The 18,598-nt window shown below is 52.1% G+C and overlaps 3 protein-coding genes across 10 annotated transcripts in view; 1 reads left to right on the top strand and 2 right to left on the bottom strand.

Annotated features, from left to right (window-relative positions):
* GALNS (galactosamine (N-acetyl)-6-sulfatase) overlaps window positions 1–5,070 on the bottom strand; it is a 51,877-nt gene extending 46,807 nt beyond the window's left edge. For 6 of the 7 annotated variants that reach the window (XR_008236445.1, XR_008236444.1, XR_008236446.1 and 3 more), the window contains exons 1-2: window positions 4,934–5,070; window positions 741–864 (exon numbers count right to left, since the gene is read on the bottom strand). Coding sequence is in view for 4 of the 7 variants with exons in the window: in XM_052795282.1 (XP_052651242.1) it covers window positions 741–864; window positions 4,934–5,032 (223 nt within the window). In the remaining 3 variants the exon portion in view is untranslated. Of the gene's footprint in view, window positions 1–740; window positions 865–3,012; window positions 3,816–4,933 lie in introns of those variants that run through there. The other variant, XM_052795285.1, reaches the window with a different exon arrangement.
* A 63-nt stretch (window positions 5,071–5,133) lies between these two features.
* TRAPPC2L (trafficking protein particle complex subunit 2L) lies at window positions 5,134–8,431 on the top strand. The gene is made up of 5 exons (XM_052795316.1): window positions 5,134–5,207; window positions 6,154–6,326; window positions 7,201–7,288; window positions 7,402–7,481; window positions 8,249–8,431. The coding sequence occupies exons 1-5, from the start codon at window positions 5,175–5,177 to the stop codon at window positions 8,292–8,294; spliced, it is 420 nt and encodes a 139-aa protein (XP_052651276.1). The 5' UTR covers window positions 5,134–5,174; the 3' UTR covers window positions 8,295–8,431.
* Window positions 8,432–9,485: 1,054 nt separating this feature from the next.
* Window positions 9,486–15,510, bottom strand: PABPN1L (PABPN1 like, cytoplasmic). 2 transcript variants are annotated; one of them, XM_052795304.1, is made up of 8 exons: window positions 15,436–15,510; window positions 14,709–14,883; window positions 14,039–14,147; window positions 13,468–13,532; window positions 12,883–12,989; window positions 12,680–12,767; window positions 12,436–12,581; window positions 9,486–11,642 (listed from the first exon to the last, which is right to left on the bottom strand). In XM_052795304.1, the coding sequence occupies exons 1-8, from the start codon at window positions 15,453–15,455 to the stop codon at window positions 11,603–11,605; spliced, it is 750 nt and encodes a 249-aa protein (XP_052651264.1). In that variant the 5' UTR covers window positions 15,456–15,510; the 3' UTR covers window positions 9,486–11,602. The 2 variants fall into 2 exon arrangements, with proteins under 2 accessions (XP_052651264.1, XP_052651263.1); XM_052795303.1 differs by lacking the exon at window positions 15,436–15,510 and having other exon boundaries at window positions 14,709–14,948.
* Window positions 15,511–18,598: the final 3,088 nt, after the last annotated feature.

The following is an 18,598-nucleotide window of genomic DNA, read 5'->3' as shown; positions in this document are numbered from 1 at the left end:
TAACTTTAAGCATATGCAGTACCACCACTGGAGTTAGGACTTCAGCATATTTCAAATGCCTTTTCAGAGCAAGGACGTCATCAGCACACTGACAACTTATATCCTAAATGAAAGCCCAAATAAAAAGCCCCTGTTCCTCATTGTTGTTTCAGTTCTTGGCTACCAATCAAGTTATAGGAAAAAAGAAAGAAAAAAAAAAACCCATCCCCCAGAAAAAACAGTAAGGATAAAAATATCTGTGTCTCCCAGACCCAAACGTTTCTTTTATCTCTTGTCCCTTCCCCAAGAATCTTGCAAGCCACCAGGGTCAACAACAGGACACAACGTGCTGCCATTCCTTGCATGAAACTCTCACCAAATCCAATAGAATCAGACAAACTACGTACAAACTATGTTCAGCAACAATTTAGATACTGCTTTGTCTGTTTGTCCCAAAATAAGAAAGATGAAAAAATGCAATGACTGAGGCTAGAATACTAAACCATAATGTAAAAAAAATCCTTTAGCTAGACTGATTTGATCACTAAAACAGTGCTTTGTATGAACTGAAGATTGTAGGTTTTCCAATCAAAACATAAATAAAAAGGGAGCAAAATGCAAGATCAAAGCACCAAATCCAAACTCTGCCCTGAGGGTAATCACTGGTTTGGTTGCTAGTTCATGTTAGATGCTGGCAAACGTCCCAATCTTCTCAGAAGGTGGCATGCTTATATGCTAGTTTAAAACTCAAGTTTACTTACACGGAGAACAGAGGGGGTTGGCAGTATAAAAATCTAGGAAAAGCATCCCTTCTGAAGCCATCTGGTCTAAGTTAGGAGTTTCCTTAGAAGGCTCTCCAAAAGCTCCCAAATCACCCCAACCCATCTGTAAAAAGAACACACCAAAAGATGTAAAAGTACTTTTACTCTTCCACAGTGACAATGCTTCTGGGCCCACATAATGTTCATGTTCAGTTTTGGGCCCCTCACTACAGGAAAGACATGGAGGTGCTGGAGCGTGTCCAGAGAAGGGCAACCAAGTTGGTGAGGGGCCTGGAGCACAAGTCTGATGAGGAGCGGCTGAGGGATCTGGGGTTGTTTAGCCTGGAGAAAAGGAGGCTGAGGGGAGACCTTATCGCTCTCTACAACTACCTGAAAGGAGGTTGTAGTGAGGTGGGTGCTGGTCTCTTTTATCAAGTAACAAGTGATAGGATGAGATGAAATGGCTTCAAGTTGCAGCAAGGGAGATTTAGGTTGGATATTAGGAAAAATTTCTTTACTGAAAGGGTTGTCAGGCATTGGAACAGGCTGCCCAGGGAAGTGGTGGAGTCACCATCCCTGGAGGTATTCAAAAAGCATGTAGACAAGGCACTTCAGGACATGGTTTAGGGGGCATGGTTGATGGTTGGACTTGATGATCTTAAAGGTCCTTTCCCACCTAAATGATTCTATGATTCTATAACACTTTCATTGTATCCCTTCATTTCTGCATCTTTATAGTGCTCATCTCCCTACTTAGGGAGTACCTCACAAATGAGATAAAAATGAACTTCCCCAACCCTGTGAAGTGGGGAACTATGACACTTTTCACTGGTGAATGGGAAACCGAGGCACACATGAGATTAAATAACTTGCTAACAGGCATTAAAACACTTGTAGCAGAACTGGGTAAGAGCCCTAATGCCTTCACTCTTACTCACGTGCCTGAAGACTGGCAAGCACACACATACTGGGGAGGAAAAGGAAGTTACACATCATATGCTCAGTGTTTTACAGCTGCAAACCCTGACCGTTCAGTCCCTGGCTACGTGTCTTTGTGTTGGACCATTGACCGCAGGACTCCATCTAAGCCTGCTGCATCTATCTATCCATCTGTGTATATGTAACTAGAAATGCAAGGAAAAGGTCTAACTCAAAAGCAGTACAGGAAAAGAGAGAAAGTGTTTATTTTAAAAGCAAGCTCTGGAGAGAAACCTGCCGGAGGCATCACGTGTCACTCTGCTTATTTGCAAGACAGTGGTTTCACCCCGCGTCCTCCTCCTAATTCAGAGGGGTCACAGAGTCAGAAGAACCATAAAATTACCATCACGTTATCTACGTTCATTGCTGACAACTATTACTGGTAATAATACAAATAAAATTAAGTGACTTAAAACAGAAGGTTCTAGAAGGGAACAACTTAATGAGCAATTAGGCACCATGGTTGCTGGAGATTATATTATGCTTTAAAAAAGGCAATAGCTTTCTTTAATACAGATGCGTATCAGGTAAGCAACTGATATGGAGGGCATAACGTATCAAGATCTTTAGAAAACCATCTGTCTGGTCCTATTTGAGAGTCTAACATTTACACTGCAGTGGTGCAGTTTGGAAAAGAAAACTGTTGGAGAGCTGCAGAGCCGGCTGTTGAGGTTTGAGAGAATAGCAATTAAATGGTACCACCTAACACTAGGATGTGGAATTAAAATGGATTCAACACGATCACCCCCGAGTTCTCAATTCTTCAGTATCTTTATCATCAAGGAAGAAAGAAAAAAAGAGTATCATGTTGCTCTAATTCACACACAGTGACAGAGTCACAGAAGTTACGGAAGGATCAAAGGAAAAAGACCACGGAGATGTATTTTTAATGAACAGCCTGTTAAATAAATAAATACACAGTTCACAGAAGCTCCAGTCAGGATCTGTGCCTCATCATGTCTCATGCCATACCAACACTTCTAGAGTGGGATAATCACTGGCCCAAGGAGCTTTCATCTTGAAAATTACAAATGCCAGCTTGGGGGGAAATATTCCTGAATGGAAAATTGAGATGGACTGCCGGAGGCTCAAGTGGCCAGAAAAACTAAGCTTACAATGTAATTATCTTGTACAGGAGTGTAGAAACACTATGAAAACAACAGTCATGTTGAATTGGCAGAACGGAGCCAAACAGGCAATAAGAGCTTGCCCACCCTTCGAGTCACATACCTACCCTCATTAGCTTTTCAAGTAGCTTAAAACAGCACACAATGCATTTCTACTACAAACATACCTGAAAGATGAGATGAAAATATTAGAAGAGAAGCAAAATAGGAAGATGGCAGCAACTTGAACATGTTGGAAAAGAATATATTTCCTTAGCCACGTGGCTAAGACCACTACAGGGTGCAAAAGTGAAAAGACTTTTAGTTGGAAACAAATCTGTGATTATTTCTGCTCCTTAATGATTTCTTGCCTCCCCCACCCCCCAGTTCGGGAGCAAAAATTAGCAGAATTAGCTTTCTTCTTGTTTAGTTTTTCAGCAGGCAAGTTTGGGTTTCTAAAACACTTCCTGAAATGTATTGGAGTTTCTTTGTCTACACTTGTAGATGCACCTTATTCAGTGCTACCACAACTACATCCATCACTGGTATTAGAAGATATTGCCAGGATTATTTTTGTAGGCTACAAAATCAAGCCTTAACTTCCAAATGATTCTATCAAGGTTTGAAAATCACCAAGACACCCTGTTTTTCCACATTTACCAGCTGGTGGAATCCTTTGCCAAGGACTGTGGAGTTAATTGCTCAGTCATTATGAATGGACTGATAGATAAGATGATTAGACTTCTAGATAAGGTATGTAGGTTTGTAAGCACCAATTCTAAAAGACTTGCACATGGGCTTGACTTTCTAGATCTGAGAAGTCTCATTTGTTTTCAGCAGGACATCCACGCACAAGGAATAACGAGAGGTTTATGTGCAGTGTCTCTAGTGCAGGTTCCCTAGGGCAGCTCTGCCCTGAAGGAGGGGCAGGGTAGAGATACGCCAGGCCTGGGCCTTCCTTTCAATTCTTCACTGCTTTTTACACAAAATCTGGAAAGGACTCGAGAAAGAAAGCAACTGAGCATGACAACTTTTGGAGTAAGTGCTTATTCAAATGTTCCTGCTTATTTCAAACTTTTCCAGATCATCACATCGACCCATGAGCTGTGCCTGAATCACTGTCCTGAAGACCTCCGACCATGAATCACGGTATAGACCCTGTTCACATGCTATCCCACAGGCGCTGGCCTACAGACAAAGGGAACAGATGTAGCACATGGCTGAACACAGAGGCCATGCCACCTGGAAGGGATGATGTGTGAACCTGGAAACTGTGACCTAGGGGGGATTGTGCACATCAGGGAGAGCTCTGCTCAGCAGGAGTCAATGAGACAGAGCCCTAAGGAGCACAAAGCAGCAAATAAATGCTCAAGACACGCTCTCAAATCGTAAGTCTTGCCAGGCCCAGAAATGGCCCTTGATGCGCACTTAGGAGGATGTCTAGAAAAAAATAGTAGTTTCCAGGATAAGGCTCATGGGGAACCAACTTGATGAAACCTCTATTTAAAGGCCTCTGCCTCGGCACCAATACAGTTTTGGACCCAGCCTGTGCACCATGATGCTCCCGTGAGCTCACGGACCACCACAACAGCATCTTCGATGTGCTGTGCACGCACCGCGAACAAATTTCCCAGGCACCAGCAAAAGGTTTTTGACAGCGGCCCTGCCCGCAAGGCGCTGGCGCTCAAACCATGCCCCACCGAGCACCCATCACCAGAGCCTGGGAGAGGGTGGGCCACCACGGGAGCCCCTCCACCAGCCCTGGGACCCCACCTCACCACGAGGGCCCTTCTCTCACCCCGATGGCAAGCCCCCCCACAGCCCACACCCCGTGACAAGCACTCTATGGAGCCCAGGCCCCAATTTCCCTCAGCCACAGTGACCCCTTCCCAGGAACCCAAGCCCCGCTCTGCGGACAGACACCCAGCCCCCTTCTTAGTCACAAACAGAGCCCCCTCCCCGGTGACCGCCGTCCCCTCCCTCCATCCTAACACCCACCTCAGTGTGTGTCCCCCCCCCCCAAAGTGACCTTCTCCCAGTGACACGGGCCTCTGCCCCCCAGTGACAAGTGTCCCGTCCCCCGGGACACCCCCCCCCGGCCCCACTCACGTCGTCCATGAGGAGGAGGAGGAGGTTTGGGGGCGCGGAGGCCGCGGCGGGGCCCAAGGCCCAGCACAGGCAGAGGGGCACCAGCACCCTCCTCGCCATGGCAACCGCCGCCCCCCGCGCGTCACGTGAGCGCCCCTCCGCGCGTCACGTGAGCGCCGCCCGCGCTCTGCCTCACGTGACGCGCGGGAGGGGCGGGGCGGGGCGGGGCGGGGCGGAGGGGGACGGCGGAGGTGGGGGCAAGATGGCGGTCTGCATCGCCGTGATCGCTAAGGAGGTGGGGCGGGAGTGAGGGAGAGCGGGGGTGGGCCTCAAGTTGTGGAGCCTGAGGGGGGACAAGGGGGTCAGGTGGAGCTGTGGGGCCTGAGGAGGGGTGAGGGGAGGGGGGCTGGGTCTCAGGTTGTGGGGCCTGAGGGGGACAGGGGGGTCAGGTGGAGCTGTGGGGCCTGAGGAGGGGTGAGGGGAGAAGGGCTGGGTTTCAGATCGTGGGGCCTGAGGGGGACAGGGGGGTCAGGTGGAGCTGTGGGGCCTGAGGAGGGGTGAGGGGAGAAGGGCTGGGTTTCAGATCGTGGGGCCTGAGGGGGACAGGGGGGTCAGGTGGAGCTGTGGGGCCTGAGGAGGGGTGAGGGGAGAAGGGCTGGGTTTCAGATTGTGGGCCCTGAGCAGGGTGGTGGGGCCAGGTGAGGTTGTGGGGTGGGAGTGAGGGGACCAGGGCAGGGTCTCAGGTTGTGGGGCCTGAACGGGGGTGAGGGGAGCGGGCCAGAGCCTTGGCAGATACAGGGTGAGCGGGGCAGACGCTGGAAGTTGAAGTGGGCTGAGCAGGCTGGGACCAGGGCAGAGGGAGCTGGGGTAGCGAGCGCAGGGACAGTGCGAGGGTGGTCTGTGGTGTCCTGTTGCCAGGAGAGGAGAAGGGTTTTCCTCAGAAAGAGCTGGGGACAGGCTCTGGTGGGGCAAGGGGACAGGTCAAGCAGTGGAGAGACCTGAGCCTTGTGCCGTGCCTGTGCAATGATTCTCCTGCCACTGGTGTATGGAGACTGATCTGCTCCACCAGCGCTGCAAGGTGTAAAGGGGGGCTGTGCTGTGACAGCTGTGAACATTAAATGGTTAAAGTAGCTTACTCTGACAGCAGCAATTCTTTGGGTGAAAGCACTGTTATGGCATCAGCAGTCACTTACACAGCAGAGTGGCCAGTCCTAGTTAGCATAATTTGTTCTCCTCCTCAGAACTACCCTCTCTACATCCGGAGCGTTCCAACTGAAAATGAGCTGAAGTTCCACTACACCGTGCACACTTCCCTCGATGTTGTGGATGAGAAGATCTCTGCGATGGGCAAGGCCCTTGTAGATCAGAGGGAACTGTACCTAGGGCTCCTCTACCCCACTGAAGACTACAAGGTGTATCTTTCTAAAGCCTTTTGCCATGCCATTATGTATTTTTAGGCTCTTTCTTGTGAGGGGCTCCACGTGGGAAACCTCTCTTCCTACTGGATGCCAAGTTAAAGACATCAGCAGAAAATATACAGACTTGTTCACTGACCAGTTTGTCACGTAAAGGTTCAGGTTTGGTGCCTTGGCCAGTTCAGCAGCTGACTGTGGCTAGAACAAAGGTTAGACCCTTTAATAACACCAGTGAAAGTAGCAGGAGTATGAAGGTGTCTCTGGTCAAGTACCTAAATCCCAGGTGTGTGGTCTGATTTCTCTAAAATCTGTAGTTCATGGCCACAGCATCCCCAATGTTTTTAAGTCACAGAGTTGATCTTTTGAACTTTCTTTGTCTTTTTCTCCGAATCCCCCAGATGGAAGTTATCAGCATACCTGATTTCTGGGTTTTCATAAACCGGTTGTTAATTTTTAAAGTCTCGGGTCAGTCACGCTGGCTGATATTAGAAGATCTCCAGCCCTCTGATTGTGGCCTCCCAAACAAGAATAAATAAAGTGGCTGTGTCATTAAAATGGTTCTTAAGAAGAGAGAAACCCTCACCAAAATAGCTAATGGGAGGCTGCTTCTGAAATTGCAAGGCATGCCTTACTGGCCACCATAGGAGTGAGCTTGACATGGAGTTATCAGAGATGGCAGAAGTCAGGGAGAAAGGGGATACAGTGCCTGCAATCTAGTGTCTTGCTTACCTCATCTAGTCCTAGTTATGTGCTGGGCACAGCAAGAATGTCATGTTTCCTCTCAGCTTGTTTCTTTGAGTGTATTCCAGCCTTGTTTCAGTTGCTTTGCCAGGCTCTGGTGTGTCAGAAGCACATGCCTTAACAGCTGCACAGATATGGCTACGTGACAAATTCGAAGGTGAAGTTTGTTATGGTGGTGGATTCTTCAAACACAGCACTTCGAGACAATGAGATCCGCAGTGTAAGTGCAGGAAATCAGAGCACAACTCGCCACATCAGTGTTTTTGCTACTTCCACTTATTCATAAAGTGCTGAGAAGCAAAAAAAATTAATTAAACTACAATCCCTTTTCAGATGTTCCGAAAGCTGCATAATTCATATACGGACATAATGTGTAACCCTTTTTATAACCCTGGAGACCGTATCCATTCCAGGTAAGTGGGTTGACCATACTGATCTTTCTGATCTTTGTCATCTTTCTGGAACTTGCAGTGTACCTATGATGTAATAGGACCAAGAGCATAACCTCTGTGGTTGACCAGTTCAGATGTGCATGCTCTAACTGCCTAAATGGAGAACAGCTGTGTTGTCTTTGGGCCATTACTGCATAACAGAAAACTGATACTCTCATGAGAAGTTACACTGAACTCACTCCCACCTCAGAACTGGCGTTGGAAACATTGACTCAAGAAAATTAATTTCTTGGGGAGAAAAAATTGCCTGTTTCATAGATAAATAGGAAAAGAAACATAGGTAAGTAGAGCAAGTTAAAGAGTGAACAACTGCTCTTGTCCAGGGCTTATCCTGGGGTAAGGACAGATGGGCATTCAGCACATGTAATTCCTCACATGTGAAGGCCAGTGCCCCCCATTTCTCATCTGTAATGTCACAGGGAAATTATTTAATAACTTTGGGAGTTTCTATTGCCTAGGCAAGAACAACTTCTTTTACACTTCACTGAGGCAGGTCTACAACCAGGATAAGACCTGTCGTTACTTCAGCTTAGTTAAAAGTCATTATTTACACAATGCTCTAGTTAAAGAGTATGCTATAGTTAAAGAGTAAAACCATGTATTCTGCTTAGGGAAAGCTAGCTTGTTAACCAGTAAGAGGCATTGTTAGCCATTGGTTTTGTTACAAGAGATTTGTTGTGCAGAACTAGCTGCTTCCTTTAATATTCTGTGTTCATTTCCTTCTCTAGGGCTTTTGATAATATGGTGAACTCCATGATGATGCAGGTGTGCTGAAGCTCTGCCCCTTCTCATCTGAGTGTTGAGAACATTCCCCATGTACAGGAGTGTGCCTACAAAGTGATGTATATATTGTCTTCATTCTGTGTAATATTTTAAATTTATTCTATGTAAAATAAACTTGACACCTGCAAGGTTTGCATGCATTTCTACTCTAGCAAACCTGAGTATAGCACAGAAGTCACTGTTCAGCTTCATGCCTTCAGGTAACATGTGAGAGCCAGCTCTTCCTTCAGGAAGGTCAGCTGTGTCAGATAGGAGGTTTGTTCCCTACAGAAATGTATGCAGCTGTGCCTCTGTGCAACTCAGATGTTGCTGTAGAAATTGGGTTTTGGGTAAAAACAGCAGTTCCTGCTGTGCTTGTGATTAGAGCAAGCACAGCTGCACAAGAGACAGCTAAGAGATTATTATTAGGGTCAACCTAGATTTCAGTCAGCTGAGATGCAGAGAGAGTGACACTGCTCCTCTGAAGTACTGGTGCTTCAGAGCAGTTCCTCTGAAGCAGGAGGAGCACATCAGCAACAGCAGTCCTTTTGCTCTGTGCCAGCCCACTTCACTGCTGCTCAGGACTGTTCATTCTGACAGGAACATCACAAGCAATGCTTAATTCAAACATACTTGGGCTCCTTGTCCTGTTTTTACTTAGCTGGGAGTGCTCAGATCTGTACGTACCTTACTCCATTAGTTCTTGGAAAGAGAAAGCTCTGCAAGTCAGCTGAAGGCTCCAGGTTTCTCTACAACCCCAACCACTGTTTATGTACTTGAGAAAGCTCTGGCAGACAGCAAACAGCTGGTCTCAAAGCACCACCTTGAACCTGATTAAGCCCTACACTGATCTTGCCTTCCTGGGAAAGATCTTTGGGTGACTCACATTTGACAGTATTTGCTGTTATCACTTTGCACCTCATTCAGACAGGCCAGGCAGACTTAACAGTTATTTCTAGCCCAGGTCAGGAGCACAGGTAGTGCAGCTGGGATAAATCCACACCAATAGATTAAGACATCAGGATTGCACAGCTGCCTGGCTCATCCCAAACTAATCTCTATTAGCATCTCCTCCCCCTGCAGCTCCCTGCTGTTCTAATTAAAGACTACTAAATCAATAGCAGGTATTTATATAGAAAAAAAATTACAAACTAGACTAGAAGAGCATCCCAGCTTCTTAATCACTTGTGCAGTATGCTCACACTATGCAGCTATAGCAAGTTCAGCAGAGGTAATGCAGGCAGGCATAGGCACTGAGCAGCTACTCAGTGCTTTTCACACACCTCTACTCCCAAGTCTTTCCTGCCCCACAGGCAGCAGTCTGTGCTTCAAGCACCTAATCAGTTAAAAAATACATAAAACATAGCTAAAAAAAAAAAAAAAAAGCTGCACAGCCCCAAAGGATACAAGAAGCCTGGAGAAAGCCAGGTCAGCATAGAGTGTCAGCTCACAGCCAGCACGGTCTTGCTGCAGATGAAGTTCACACAGCAGGATCATTTATTTTAAAAATAAGTGAAATTTACAATACCTTCTCAAACAGAACTTAAATACATTTAATCAACAACAAACTGTCAAATAATGGGAGATTAAAGTGTTCAAGCCTCTCCCACCATCTAAACAAGGCACAGCTGTACACTGCTATTCCGAAACATTCATATAAAAGTCTTCACTCTTTTCACTCAGAGATATGGAGCTCAGCATTTCCTCTTCCACAAGAGTCCAAACACCCCAAAGTAGTTTCTGTTAAAAATTAAGTCTCAAAAATTTACAAAGCTACTAAATGGAAAGTTTAAAGCCCTAGAAAAAGCCTGTTTTATAGTCTAAGCCTAAGGGTAGCTCAGATCAAGGCCAGTCTCAGCAGCATAGTGCACACTGGGCAAAGTGCAAAATCAACACACCATGAAGAGTTAAGGCCCCAAGCTTTAAAAAAAATCTTGAGATCTTAAAGGGAAAAAAAAAAAGTGGGATTTTTAGCCTGGCAATGCCGCCTGAGCTGTGAAAAGCTGCTTTAGGAGTCAGTTGCATCTGTTGCATCTGGGTTAGAGGAATCCTAACCAAGGATCCCGAAAGATTAGCGTGAGAATTACATAATAAAACCGATTTCAATGCAGAACTTCACACAGTAACACTGTCTGCTGGTGTTTGCAGCCTGCCTCTTTGAACACAAAGTTTTTCCTTTAAAAACAAGTGGTTTCAGAGCTCATAAATGCAAGATCAGCAGGAAGGGGAAGTGTCAGGCAGCGCTTGTTTCCCAGTACCCAGCTCCTGTGGTGCACTTCAGTCCTGACCCTCTAGTTCAGCTGGGCTCACACCATTCCCAAACAGGGATCTGGAGCAAGAATGGTGACAGGAGTAAAGAGGAAGATCAGACCAAATTTGCAACAGTGGATGATTTTGTAGTACTGCTACTGCTAGAAATAAAGTAAAATGATGAGTTGGCAGTGCCCCTTGATCCCTGTAGCTTTGGAATGAAAGCAGGAGGGGGTAAGAGGGGGTTTGTTGACTTCTGAAATAAAAAGGGGGAAGGATTTTGTGACACCCAGGTCTTGTTTAACCACCACAGAGATACAGAGGCTTCCAGAGAAACAGCAAGGGATGCTTTTTCCCTCCCCTAGTTGTTACGTGTACAACAGCAGCAGCAAGCTAAAAAACAGACCCAAAACACATCATTAGGCTCCATCCTCTTCCCAAGAGCAAGGTCAGAAATCCACAAGGCTGATGAAGGAAAAGCTCCCCAGCAGTCAGATCTACGGCTGCAACCCAAGACTTTCTGCACCGATTTGGAAAAAAGTGGTCTTTGGAAAGGTCTTTAGCATCTTCTTACGGGCAAGAGAAAGCAGCATCCAGCTCTTTTAGAAATATCTGGCAAAGCTGAGGGTGCTTCACGTGCCGAGCAGGACAGCTCTGCCCTTGCGGTGGGGCAGAGGGCGTTTGGACACCTGGAAGCCAAACCAAATCCTCCAGTACAGCCCTTCTCTATGGAATGAGGATGAGACTGATGGTCTGGGAAAGCTCTTCCCTTCTCAGGCCAGGGTGTTCTCTGGAATGAGACTGTTCTTGATGACAATGCAATCCCCTAAGCAAAGCTAAGGTGAGCCCCTCCTGGGATGCTGGCAGGGATCCGGCCGATGTGCGGGTGGAGCAGATCCAGTCTTCCCTCCCGCAGCCTGGCACACAGCTGCCTCACCGGTAATCCTCACGGCCAGGCAGATGGCATTTTTAAAATTAATCTTTTTTGGCTTGGGTAGGCATATTTTTAAATCTCTCCAATCCCATCTCATTTCAGTCCCATCGGCATCACCAGGGCAGTCCAGTCCTTTCTAGTACGGAAAATACCAAGGCAGCAGCCTTGCCCGACCCCTAAACAAGAACAAAAATAGCATTCTAAAGCACCGGGGCATTGCTCAGCTGAGAGGTCAGCTGTGCCAAAAAGCACAGCTACCTGCTCCTTCACCCCTCCAAGAGCTGGGACTCACCCTTCTGCCCCAGCTAACCTAGACTGAACACCCAAAAGATGGGGGAGCCCCAAAGCCAGGCACAGCTCTGGGACTGGTCAGGCTGGGAGTACGTTTCCCACTCACCACCCCCCAAATCCCTGCAGGGATGGGGGGGAGAGCAGCACATTTCCAGGTGTTTCTTCCACCCTCAAAGCTCTTCTCTGCTCCCTCCTGCAGTGCCAAAGGGGCCGGGGCATCATTGAAGCTAATCCGCAGCGAGCTCACGGATGCACGAGCAGCAGGAGGTGTGCCGGAGAATAGCTCCAGGCCTGCGCTGGGGATGTGAGGGATGCCGGGACAGCAGCGGGGATGGGTCTGCCGTGACATTGGTGACTGCTCACTTCAGTCCTTCTCCCTCTCGGCAGCCCACAGTCCCTGCTGAGGTGCCCATGTCCCAGCTGGACCAGCTGCCAGGCTCCTGCCAGACACCGGGGTGATGCTAACAGCATATGATGGGCAGGAGACATTTCTAGCACAAGTCTCCAGGAGGATAACTCCTGCCAGAGCCCTCCTCCATCCTCCTGTCCATGCCAGGGTGGGAGGTATGAAGCTGAGCACAGCCAGAGCGAGGGACAGCTATCCCCACCCTGGGGACACCCTGCTCCACAGGGATCTTGACCCAAATACGCAAGAAACCGCCCTGCCTGGCTGCTCACCTGTACGTCCTCCCTCGCACCCTCGGGTGCTGCCCTCCGTAGTAGCCTCTCCGCCGCGCTAGCCCTCCCCGGGCTTGGAAGCGGCCCCGGTAGCCCCCACGGTCAGTGGTGCTGATGCCCGGCATGTTGGTCCTTTTGGGCAGCACCTGGAAGGCAGCGGGTGGCACTGGGGTTTGGCACAGCCCCATGCACATGGGGCTGGGAGGGATGGATGCATCACCCCGGGGCCTCATCCAGCTCTTACCTTAATGACACGGCCTCTGAACACACTCTCGTCCAGCTCCACTGCAGCCTTCACTGAGCTCTTCTCCTCAAACTCAATGTAGGCATACCTGCAAGGGGACAGGGTGAGCAGAGCCCCAGAGACACCCCACTGCTCCCAAAGGCTGGGGAGCACAGGGGAGCACCCTCAAGATCCCAATCCCAGCCCCTGCACACAGTACTGACCCTTTGGGATGCCCTGAGAACTTGTCGCAGAGGATGGTCACTCGGTTGATCTGCCCACAGCTGTTGAAGTGAGACTCCAGCTCTTCCGCCGTGCCCCCGTAATCAACCTGCAACAACAGTCCCAGCCCCTCCAGCCAGTCCCCCTCCGGCTTGTGGGTCTGCATTCACACACCATCGTGGGAGGCAAAGGGCCTGGCTGACCCCACTCACACCTTGCCACCACAGCTTCATCATCTCCTCAGGTTCAGGAGACCCTTCCAGCTGAATGCTCCAGCCTGGAAACCCAAATCCAAGAGACAGCCCCCCCCCTTTGAGGGAACAAGCAACACTGCACAACCCACAGCTTGCAGCAGGGTATTTTGGGGAGCTGACACTTGCAACAGATTATCTGCAAGTGGCTGAGGATCATGGGCAGATGCTGAGCCACATTCCCAGTCTGGGCTGGGCAGAGGAGAAGCATTTGGGATGGGACCAGCCAGCCTTCGGTGGGGGGGGCATGTGGACCCCCATGCTAGGGATCTCGGACATACGTCCAGCTGGGCAAGGAGCAGCAAGGTGGGCTTTGCTCCAGGGTCTCCCACTTACGTTGCCCACGTAGATGGATCGCTGGTCGACCTCCATCTTCTCCTGAGTCATCTTTGGGAAGAGACCTGCAGAGACAAGGGGTTGTGCTGGACGGAGTCGCAGGAGCCCTCAACCAGAGGCACGTCTGTCCGTGCAAGGTCTGCTCCCAGCATGGCCACCACCGAGCTGACACACTGCAAAGCTCCTCGGGTGCCCGGTCATGTCTGGGCATACCCAAATCCCCACACTGCTGCCTCCTCCTCCTCCTCCATCCCCTTGCCCCCTCTCTCTTCACTAAAGAGACCCACAGGGTGACTGCTCTACTGGGGCCGTTGGTGCTAAACTCAGTTACTTAACTGAATTAAATTTAATTAAATTAATTTACTGCATCTTGGCCTGCAAAGGTAGGAGGTAAGAGTGGATATAACCTGCATTAACATCACACCACGCCTGGGACCCCGTCCCTCACCCACCTTACATGTGCAGTCCCAGGCTGCCAGGAGAGGCAGAGCCACATGCTCTGGCTCCAGTTGCCACCCTGTGCCCCAGAGGTGTCCCTGGGGGGAGAGCAGCACCCAGGGACAGCCCGTACCTGCCTCCGAGCTCATGACGAGGCGGCTCTCAGCTTCCAGCTGCAACTCCTTCAGCCTCTCATCCTCCTTCTCCATCTCCCGCACTCTGGCTTTGATGGCCTCCAGCTCCTGAAACCCAAACCAAGACTTGCATGAGCAGCACACAGAGCAGGGACACCCCCACCCTGCTCCCCACCCCGGGCTGGGACATTGCAGTGCTGCACAGCATGCACCTCCACCAGCAGTGCCCTTCCAGACTGGGGACAAGGGTGGGCTGGGTGCTGGGGACAACAGCCTGTCCACAAACGGAGAGTTCAGCTCCCAGCTTCGCTGGGGAGAAAAAAACCAGGTAAATATTTCCTTTCCCATGCTTGCTTGCAAAGCAGCGTGTGCTGCAGCAGAGGTGTACCAGCAGCACCAGAGCTGCTGGAGGGAACCGGGGATTTAAGCTGGTGACGAACAGGAGCCATTTACTCTCGCTCAGCCAGGCAGACATCTCAGCAGTGAAAGCTAAGCAGCAGGAGAGTAACAATTCCATTTCCAGCTTCTCAGCTCAGGGGTTTTAACATCAGGGGCCCAAGATTATTCTTATTCTTTATTTTTGGAAGCGCTTGAAGAAAGGTGTAGAAAGTTTCCCATTTCCTTAGAGGAAACAGGGAAAATTGATTCCACACTCAGCCAGGCACTCACTGGGTCCGGCACAGCCAGCTCCTCTGCACTGTCCCTCTCCAGGTGGCTCAGGTCCGAGTCACCATCTGCAGCCTTCCGCAGAGCTGCCATCTCTGCCACATCCCAGGACGCCTCCACTGCTGCCAGGGACGGCGGGTCCTGCCACCAGATCCCTGAAGTGTCCAGGAAGAGAGGACTGGGCGGGAACAGGGGCAAAAAGCCATTTAAGAAACAAACAGCCATTTAACATAGAACCTAAAGCAGAACGCCAGCCAGGCAAAAGCTTTAAGGTTGCTTCCAGCAGAAGGCTGAACAGGTGCCACCAAAGCAGTTTGCTCTTGGTGCTGCAGGCAGGCTTGCAGCAAGACCCCAGAACTGCAGGAGTGAGGGCTACTGAAAGGTCTCCAGTTCATGCTGAGCCACCTCCCAACTCAGGGGGGCTGCAGAGGGAACCTGGAAGCAGCTTCCCTTGGGTGAAAAAAAAAAAAACAAACCAGGCACAAACATCACAGCCTGCTGGCAGGGAAGAGGAAGAGGAGGCATGACCTGCCCCACCAGCAGAGCTCACAGGCTGTACAGAGGGAGCAGCAGGAAACCCTGCCTCACCCAAGCAAAGGCAAACCCGCACTCTTCCAGCCCTGGGCTCTTTGTTTGAGCCCACAGAGGGACAAACTCACCCACCCATGAGCAGGAAGCTGACCCCGCTGCAGCCCGGGGAGCCCCAGGCCTCCCACCGCCCCGGACCCACCTCACCCGGCCCCCAAACATGCTGCGCTGCCTTCGCGGAGCCGGCGGGAACCAGCGGAGCGGCAACACGTGCGGATCTCCCGCCACCACGTGCGCCTCTCCCGCCGGCGCGCCACTTTCATACATCAGGGGCCAATGAGGGCCGGGCGCGCCGCTAGGCCCCGCCCCGTGCCGGTAGGGCGGGGGGAAGGCGGCCCTGCCCAGCCGTGATTCTGGGGCCGAGGGTTCGAGCCCCGGGGGCGGCAGCGGGCACGCGTGTGCACCCGGGGACACGCGTGGCCAGGCGGGGGCACGGCCCCCCCCCGGGTTTGGGGACCTTCCGTGTCCACCGACCGCGCTGGTGGTGCTGGGGACCGCAGCCAGCTCCTGGCGGCTGCCCCTGGCACAGGGGGGAGCAGCAGGGCACCCCGAGGGGGTGCAGCATCTGCAGCCAGGAGGGGACATCCCTTTGGGTTCCCTGGGGACAACCCGCCGTGGACACCCCTCCTCAGAGCCGGACGCGGGGCAGCGACCGACCCCAGGGTTATAATGAACCCCACCAGGGTTGCGGGCACGGGGTGCGGGGCGCTGCCGGGAGAGTGGGGCGAGGGCACCCAGCACAAGCCCAGGCTACGGAGCCTCCGGTTGATATTAAATTGTCTTTATTACACAGATACAGAGTTAAGAACAGACAGAACCTGAATCATAAAGTTTACATCTTTCACAGGTCAAACATACAGTACACTTAGAGAAAGCGGGAAACAGCAAGGGGGGGGACAGCATGCCGAAGGAAAGTCCTAACACGTCATCTCTCTGGACTGGCCCCCAAAACCCACGCAACAGGGCAGGGCAGGCTGCCGCCGTGCCCACCCGGCCCTGGTGGGGGGCTCTGGTTTCCAGCTCCCCCCCGAGGACCCCCATGCCCCGGTGTCCCCGTCCCCAGGGCTGGCAGGGTGACGCGGGCAGGGCTCAGCCCCGCATGGGACCGGGGAACCGGTGCTGCCCGCGCAGCCGTGAGCGAGTGGGGACGGTGGCACGACACCTCCCGCCCGGGGCCGTGGCGTTGGGTGGCATCAGAGGAGCCCCCGGGGCTGGCACCGCGGCGGGGACACCCCAGCACGGTGCCTAGGACCTGGGAATAAGGTGGCATCTTGTTCCCGACCTCAAACCCACTGGGATCCAGGGGGGCACCCCGAGGAGAAGGGGGGACCCCAGCAGGCCCCAGAGGAGGAGGGCAAGGAGAGGCTGTGGGGGGCTCCGACAGTGATGGAGCAAAGCCCAGGCAGGTGTGGGACCCCCGCTCCGGGGTGCCCTGCCTCGCTGGGATGCGGCACTTTGGTTTCAGCTGGGATTTCGGGTTGGGAACGTGAGAAAGGAGCTGGGGATGGGGCCCCCGTGCCACGCTCGGTGCCGGAGGAGAGCCACGTCTCTCCTGCCACCTCCTCCAGCCTGGTGCCGCAGCCAGCACCCAGCACTCAGCACCCTGGGCTCTGCCTCCCCCTGGGGACCGGGACCTCGGGCAGGCTGTCCCCACGCCGCCAACACCGTCCCCCGTCCCCAGCCGCGATTGAGGGGGGGAAACCCAAGAAGGGGAGCTGTGGGCGGCCACGGGGACCCGATCCGGCAGAGGACTGTGCCCGGGGAACCCCGGCGTCCCCGAACTGCCCCACAGCCACTGGGGTGTCCCTACCCACCGGCCAGCCTGCACCGGCACCACGAGGCTCATCCGTCTGCCATCTCCCAGATGCCACAAAGCCACCGAAGGACGCGGCATGGGACACGCGTCCCCTGGCCCCCCCCACGCTCCAACACCATTTTGGAGCAAAACCCCACGGAAGCGCCCGCTGCTCCGGCCAGAGCCTCCCCGGCCGCCACGGCCCCCTCTGCACCCGCATCACTCCGGCCCCGCGGCCGCACCGCCGCTGCCGTCCTCCCCGCATCACTAATTTTTTGGGAAATACTACACTTTAAAGCTGTCGTTCTGGTTTGGACGTCTGCTAGTGCCGCGCCGCCTGTCCCCTCCCTCCCTCGGCTTTTGGTTTCAATACAAGGTTCTGTAGGGTATTTTTATTATTATTTAAAAAAAAAAAAAAAGAAGAAAATAATAATTAAAAAAAAGCAAAACAGAAGGGAGTGGAAACGAGAGCAGTCTCTGTGGAAATGCTCTCGTCCGCGGTTTCCCGGCGAGGCGGAGGTAGAGAGGCAGAGCCCCAGCGCGGAGCGGGGCCGGGGACACACGGGGACACGCGGGGACACGCGTGGTGGGAAGGGCAGGGACGGGACGGACACCCAGGAGAGCAGGCGGCCCCGCAGCAGGTGCATCTGCAATACTCTTATATATTACCTCTTCTCAGGAAACGTAAGAAAAATAGACAATATTACATATGTCACACCATAAATAAAGTGAACAGTCACTTGAGGGGCACCCAGCAAAGCTCCCAGCCTCAGGGTGCACAGAACCACCCCCCGGGGGGATGCACCGAAGACTTGGGGTGCACAGAAACCCCCCGGGGAGATGCACCAAGGTCTCGGGGTGCACAGACCCCCCCCGGGGGGATGCACCGAGACCTTGGGGTGCACAGAAACCTGCAGCAGGGCTCGGTGCTGGTGGCATGGGGCCGGTAACGTTGCCTCGGGGGTCCCCCATGCACCAAGCTCTGCTGCAGCGTGGCACGGCATGGCACGGCACGGCACGGCACGGCTGCCGCAGAAGGCAGCCGCAGCTGGGCCCCTGGGTGACCGGCAACACAACCGACCCGGCCCCAAGCCCTTCCCTCCTCTTCCTCCCCTACAAAAAACACATAGGATGGTTTTTGCAAATGCGGAAAAACTACAGCTCCTATCGAGCACACGACTTCTGTTCGCCTCCGGCCAGCCTCGCTCCCCCACGCCACAGTCTCCAGCGGGTTCTCATCATCTTTTATTTGGCAAATGTCTCTTATTATTATCACTATCATTATTATTATTATTTTTTGGACCTCTGCAAAACACTATTTACATTCACATTAGCGTACAGCACTCCTGCCCCGCGCGGGGCTTCCCTCCTCTCGGAGCCGGGGGACTTTCCGTATTGCACTCCCGTCCTCTGCGCTTTGTACAATGATGCGAGAAATACAAAATAATCGACATCGTCCTTGGCTGCCTCCTCGGCCAGGAAGGAGGTGGCGCTCGCTTTCCTTTCCTTT

Source organism: Harpia harpyja, chromosome 9 (genome assembly GCF_026419915.1).
Source record: "Harpia harpyja isolate bHarHar1 chromosome 9, bHarHar1 primary haplotype, whole genome shotgun sequence".
Lineage (NCBI taxonomy): Eukaryota > Metazoa > Chordata > Aves > Accipitriformes > Accipitridae > Harpia > Harpia harpyja.
This window is presented reverse-complemented; position numbering and strand designations above follow the sequence as displayed.